The 6634-nt window shown below is 36.4% G+C and overlaps 1 protein-coding gene across 1 annotated transcript in view; it reads left to right on the top strand.

Annotated features, from left to right (window-relative positions):
• The first annotated feature begins 5083 nt into the window (after positions 1-5083).
• LOC107455890 (uncharacterized) overlaps positions 5084-6634 on the top strand; it is a 42386-nt gene continuing 40835 nt past the window's right edge. The window contains exon 1 of the mRNA XM_087155890.1: positions 5084-5374. Coding sequence (XP_087012016.1) covers positions 5341-5374 — 34 coding nt within the window. The 5' untranslated portion in view covers positions 5084-5340. The remainder of the gene's footprint in view (positions 5375-6634) is intronic.

Here is a 6634-nt window from a genome sequence, read left to right as displayed (position 1 = left end):
CTGTATTGGTTGTGCGTGTGGGTTTGGCGTAATAGAGAAAAATAAAAAAGCACTTTTTCAATCGATTTTTGCTTTTAGTTTGCTATCTGCCATCTGTTGGTCGCTGTATTCTTTCTCGTTAGGTGTGGTTAACGGGAAATGTGATGGGGGTGGGGGGGGGGTCGAAGAGAACAGGGAAACTATATATAAAGATTAGAACTAAAATAAAAAAAAATAACCATCATACCACTGGGACTTGGAAATTCGACGAAAGGTATAAAGTATAGCCGATACCTTTATTACCATCGCTTTCTAGCTACTTTGGTTTTATATAATTTTTTTTAGTTTCACTCATGAATTATTTATATCGTTAAAGAAAAAAAAAATTGGCTGGTTGAGTAAAAGGAATTAATTAAAAATACAAAAGGGTTGTTCTTGGAATAATTAAGTTTTGTTTTTATATACACTCAAGTTCATTGCCATGGCGCCTTAAAATAGAATGCAGTATTACGTATCTATTATAAGAAGAGTCGTATTTTTTAAATGTCTTAAAAGACGGCACATTTTATAAAAAAGGATTACAATGTTATGATATTGTATTTGCGTGTTCGATTATTTAAATAATAATTTCAAGAAAAATATTTTGACTTGTCGATATGCAATCGATCAATTTAGTGTATACGACAATTTTTTTAACAATCATATTAAGTAACCTAGAAGTTTTGACCCCAACTCAGAAAACGAGGGAGCCTCTGTAACAAATATTTGAACAAACGTGTATTCAGAGGAAACTTTGAAGTAAAGCAAAATCGCATTTGCGTTGCACAGAGAAGAAAAAAGCTAAATTTCTCTTGTTTAGCTCTATGGCTACTAGATTAAATTAAGATCCATTGCTACAGACTTAGTTTATAGCTCTGTCCCATAAATTTGCACAGATTACGAAATATAAATGCTTAATTACATCAGTATGTTATATGTGCCAGTAAGAAAACCTGGTTGGAATTTAACATTTACCACGGTACTTTTTTTTGTTTTTAAATATCGAAAAATACAGTTTGAGACCTTTCAGCACAGTTATACCTTTTTTGGGTATACATTGATCTGAACGTAAATGCTTCACTTTTATGAAGCACCTACGTTTTCTTTTTTTCAATTGCAAGGCTTGTGGGATTTGAACCTGAGACATCAGCCCCAGAAGCAAATAACCATGTCTTGATTCATCATGTTCGAGATGAATTGTTTGATTTTTAAAATAATCTTCTTGCTGTGTGAGCAAATTATATTTACTAAGTAAGTACATATTTACAAGAACCTAATAAGCAGTAATATTGTTCTGCAAATTCAGTTCATATTCAAAGTAAATTGAATGCGTTTTTTCCAGAGATAATTGCAGCTAGATGTTTTGAAACATTATCAGTATTTTTTTGTTTGTTTGTTCAGTTTTGAGCCACGTTAACATAGCAGTTACCAATGGTTAAGAATGAATTATTTAATGTATTAAATTTAAAGCGTCTATATATGGATTTAAATTAAAATCTTACTGAATATAAAATATAATTCATATTTAAATTTAAAATATAGTTTGTTGTTGTTCATTTACGTCGCCCTAGAGCAGTACAATGGGCAATTGGCGACGGTCTGGGAAACATCCCTGAGGATGATCCGAATACATGCCATCACAATTTTGATCCTCTGCAGAGGGGATGGTACCCCCACTTCAGTCGCCTGACGACCTGCACGCAAAATCGAGCACTTTATGGTAGAACAGTTTAACGAGGACCAATACCGCACACCCTCGGTCCCTACGCAGACTGATCCAAGTGGTCACCCACCCACACACTGACCGCATCTAGTGATGCTTGACTTCGGCGATCTGCTGGGAGCCGTGTCTAAACGATTAGTCCACTGCTGGACAAATATAGTTGACACAAACGACAATAAAAGTTCAATTTCGACTGTAACTATCGATTAATTAAATTATTAGCTAATTTTTAAAATAATGCAAGGGGCTCAATATTGAAAGTTTTATTATTAATTGTAAATTCAAGTTATTTGTAATACAGCTTTCTTATTTTTAAAAAATGACTTATTAAATGTAAGACAATCCCAAGTATTGGAAACATAATTATATAAATGAATATAAATGTTCATGTTCATATTGTTCATTTACGTCACACTAGAGCTGCACAATGGGCTATTGGCGACGGTCTGGGAAACATCCCTGAGGATGATCCGAAGACATGCCATCACAATTTTGATTCTCTGCTGAAAGGGTGGCACCCCCGCTTCGGTAGCCCGACGACCTGCACGCGAAGTTTAGCACTTTACGGTATAACAGTTTAACAAGGACCAATACCGCACACCTTCGGTCCCTACGCAGGTTGATCCAAGTGGTCACCCAGCCGCACACTGACTGCAGCCAGTGATGCTTGACTTCAGTGATCTGCTGGGAACCGTGTCTTAACGATCAGTCCACTGCGGGACAAATGAATATAAAAGGATACCTATTATGATTGCTTTTCGCAGTGGCATTATAAAACGTCATGTATGATGATAAACAGAATAATATTACTACCCTACATCAAATTCATGACTGAGTTAATCAACACCTCTTAGAAAAGAGAAGGCCTCAACACGGGTTACCATAAGCAAGATATTTAATCTCTTAGTAGTCCAAACGTAATGACATTTTTCGTGTGTACAGCTTGGTAACTCGAATGTAGTGACATATTTCTTATTACACTCCACTGCGCAGTTTATGTTAGTTTCGTCAGACTAATAAATGGATCCGTGCTGAGGCCTTTCTTCTACTAGGAGGTGTTGATTGAATAACTATTTAGTATGTTGAAAAGACTTGACATGGACATAATCCCTACTAGTTCATTTTTCGAGGTTAAAGCATCTATCATTGAACAGCCGGAATGGTCAATAGAAAAAGGTTCAATATTTTAACTGAGATAGTCGTAATTTTGTGACACAAGTTACTGAAGAACCGTAAGGCTCGCAGGTAAATTGCATACCAGTCCCGCAGTGGACTGATCGTTAAGACACGGTTCCCAGCAGATCGCCGAAGTCAAGCCTCACTGAGTGCGGTCAGTGTGCGGGTGGGTGACCACTTGGATAAGTCTGTGTATGGACCGAAGATGTGCGATATTGGTCCTCGTTAAACTGTTCTACCGCAAAGTGCTCAACTTCGCGTGCAGGTCATCGGGCTACCGAAGCAGGGGTGTCATCCCCTCTGCAGAGGATCAAAATTGTGATGGCATGTCTTCGGATCATCCTCAGGGATATTTCCCAGACCATCGCCAATAGCCCATTGTGTAGCTCTAGCGTGACGTAAATGAACAAAAACTACAACAAATTGCATATCAAGCAATTCATTCTAGATGTGGAATTATATATCGCGCTTATCACATTGTTTAAGTGAGGAACTGGAGGAATTGAGTTTCATCCTATGTAATTGATTTTATTTCTCTTGAGCAGTTTTACTACTTTTAATCACTAGAGTCCTTCAGTGACTTCGGGAACGAACCTATAAGCTTATTTTTCGTAGTCAGAAATCTTAGTCTTATGACTACACTAGTCATTAATTTATTTATTCATACGTAAATTTGCAAGGTTTTGATTTTTAATAACTTATAAGCTTTGGTCAAATTGAAATCTCGTAGAGGACTGATGGTTAAGAGACGGATCACCGAAGTCAAGCATCACCGGTTGTGGTCAGCGTGCGGTGGGGTGACTACTTGTATCAAACTACGAAGGGACGGAGGGTGTGCTGTATCTGTCCTCGCTAATCTGTTTCACCGTAAAGTGCTCGACTTCGCTTTCACGTCTTCGGGCTATTGGAGGTAGGGGGAAGGGCATCCCCTCTGCAAAATATCAAAATTGTGATGGCATGTTTTCGGGTAATCCTCAGGGATGTTTCCCAGATCGCAGCCAATAGCCCATTGTGCAGCTCTAGTGCGACTTAAATATACTACGACTACTTGTCAAATTAAAAGAGAAATAGCACTATTTACGGGAATATATTCTAAAAATAGAATCAGGGACTAATTATGGTACGGTTATGGTACGGATTATGGTTATGGTACGGTTATGATTCATGGTTATAATCGTGCCATGGATATGATTCAAGATTATGATTATGGCATGGATGTGATGAAAATTGAATCCTCTGTTTTAAAACCTGAAGTTCTATGTATGAAATATGTAATGAAATGTAACAAACAGTAAAAATTTGTTCATTAAATTTCCGAACAGAAAACACCCACACTTTTCCATGAATCCCGTGAAGCCATGCGGATTGTTACCTGGTTGATCACTTGAAGTGAAAGAGGTATTTGATTCAATTTCTACTAATACTCTAGACTCTAGAATACTCTACAAACTTTTAGTCACGTGCCAGCCGTGAATATTTTGCAAACCTAAATGTAACAAGCTAACATGTTTGTAGATTTACTACATGAAATCAATTCTAATGAACGCATAGCACCCAATGCTTTCACAAAGACAGTAACCAAACAATGAGTAAGATCTCAAGTTCGTGCCTCAATGTCACTAAAGATATTCAGTGCTCACGAATGATTATCACTTAAGAACATAATACAAAACTGAAACTAAGTACTACATTAGAAAATGATTTATTTATTTATTCAATCACATATGTTGTTGTTGTTCATTTACGTCACACTAGAGCTGCACAATGGGCTATTGGCGACGGTTTGGGAAACATCCCTGAGGATGATCCGAAGACATACCATCACAATTTTGATCCTCTGCAGAGAGGATTGCTCCCCTGCTTTGGTAGCCCACGACCTGCATGCGAAGTCGAGCACTTTACTGTAGAACAGTTTAACGAGGACCAATACCGCACACCCTCGGTGCCTACGCAGACTAATCCAAGTGGTCACCCACCCGCACACTGACCGCAGCCAGTGATGCTTGACTTCGGTGATCTGGTGGGAACCGTGTCTTAACAATCAGTCCACTGCGGGACTCAATCATATATGCATGTGCAGACTTGTAGCCTTAATACAAAGAATGGCTAATAGTACCATGACAATTTTTATTTTTATTTTATCACCGTCGTTGAGCAGTCTACCCAATTTGGAGTTAACGACTACCAATATTCAAATCCGTAGCCTTGTAATTTTGAACCCGATCCAGAAGACAAGAGAACTCCTGATCAATTATTGGGTGGAATTCTTTGGTGGAATTTGTCCGTAATATGTTTTTATTTTTTCTTCGCTTGAATACCAGTTTCTGACCCCTTATGTTTTGTGACATTATTTTTTGACGAAGATTTTAAATCAAAATATTTATTTAGAGCGAATTTTATAGTCGTAATACATCGTGCAACCTATGCAAGGTGTTACTGTGCGTCAGAGCTCAAAAGGTAATTTTGTAAACTCTAAATAATTAGGTTGAAATTTAAAGTAAAGAAAAAATAAAATGTCTCCTCATATTGAAAATGTTTTAAATTTTACTTCTTATTTTTTCCCCAACAACTTTCAATAACGAATTCATACAGACGAAAAATGCCTTCGCTATAAAATGAACAAGTCAATTTTTATTATTTGCTATAAATGTCAAATAAGAATAATCTGTTTGTAGTGTGTCAAATGTCGCATTACAATAATCTGTTTGTAATGGTGTTGTTTAACATCTAATATTTAATGTGAAACGACAGTTGCGTTTATTTGTTTATAAAGCTTTTCATGACCTTAAGTTGTAGTAATGACCTTACGGATTCATGTTCACGCTATCATTCTTTTCAATGTTCATTAAGCTCTGAATATTGAAAAAGCTTTAAACTTTTACAATTATTTTTGCTTTCAATAACTTTCAATTGCATATTTACTTAAACAAAAAATGCCTTCGTTATAAAATAAACTAGTCAATTTTTATCATTTGTTACAAATGTTGCATTACAATAACGCTTAAGATTAAATGACAAACAACAATTGCGTTTACATGTCTATAAAACTTTTCACGACCTTATGCTGTAGTAATGACCTTAAGGCTACGTATTTACTTCCTAAATAAGTTTTATTATCAAATACCGTTCCACAACATCTGGTACTTTAAATAAAAAAAGGTAAATGCTCGGAGTCTGATCTAAGTACTAGGAATTTCGTCTGGTTTTTGTAAATTTTGTAAGCGCATTTAAAGAAAAAGAATCTGCACGCGAGGCTGTTTTGCGTGTCAATGTCGCCAAGAAATCAATCAGTGTGGCCAAAACATTCCTAAGCAGCGACGCCATCTTTCAGGGGGTCGCCTTATTCTTTATGAAAAAATCCCGTCACGCATTCTTAAATAAGAACTTTTTCCTACCATAGAGAACATCTAAGATCACGTATTCTCGCCCTCTAATATGTAGAATAAAGTCCAAAAAAGGTATTTGTCAGAAAAGCTGACGACCGTAAGTTGCCGTTTTCATTACCGGGGCGTTGTTTTATTATTCTTTTTTTTTGCTCGGAAGAACCTAAATTACCTTACAAAGAGAAAACAGTTTTCCTCAAAAAGGTCATCTTGACCAAACTCTTGAACAATAATGGCTTTTGAATCTTATTTAATTATTCTATTATGATGGGTATAACATTAAACTATACTAGCGTTTCATGAACTTGAACTATATGTAGAACAATTTATACCC

This window comes from Parasteatoda tepidariorum, chromosome 12, assembly GCF_982258835.1.
Source record: "Parasteatoda tepidariorum strain Cologne lab strain chromosome 12, Ptep-v5.0, whole genome shotgun sequence".
Lineage (NCBI taxonomy): Eukaryota > Metazoa > Arthropoda > Arachnida > Araneae > Theridiidae > Parasteatoda > Parasteatoda tepidariorum.
This window is presented reverse-complemented; position numbering and strand designations above follow the sequence as displayed.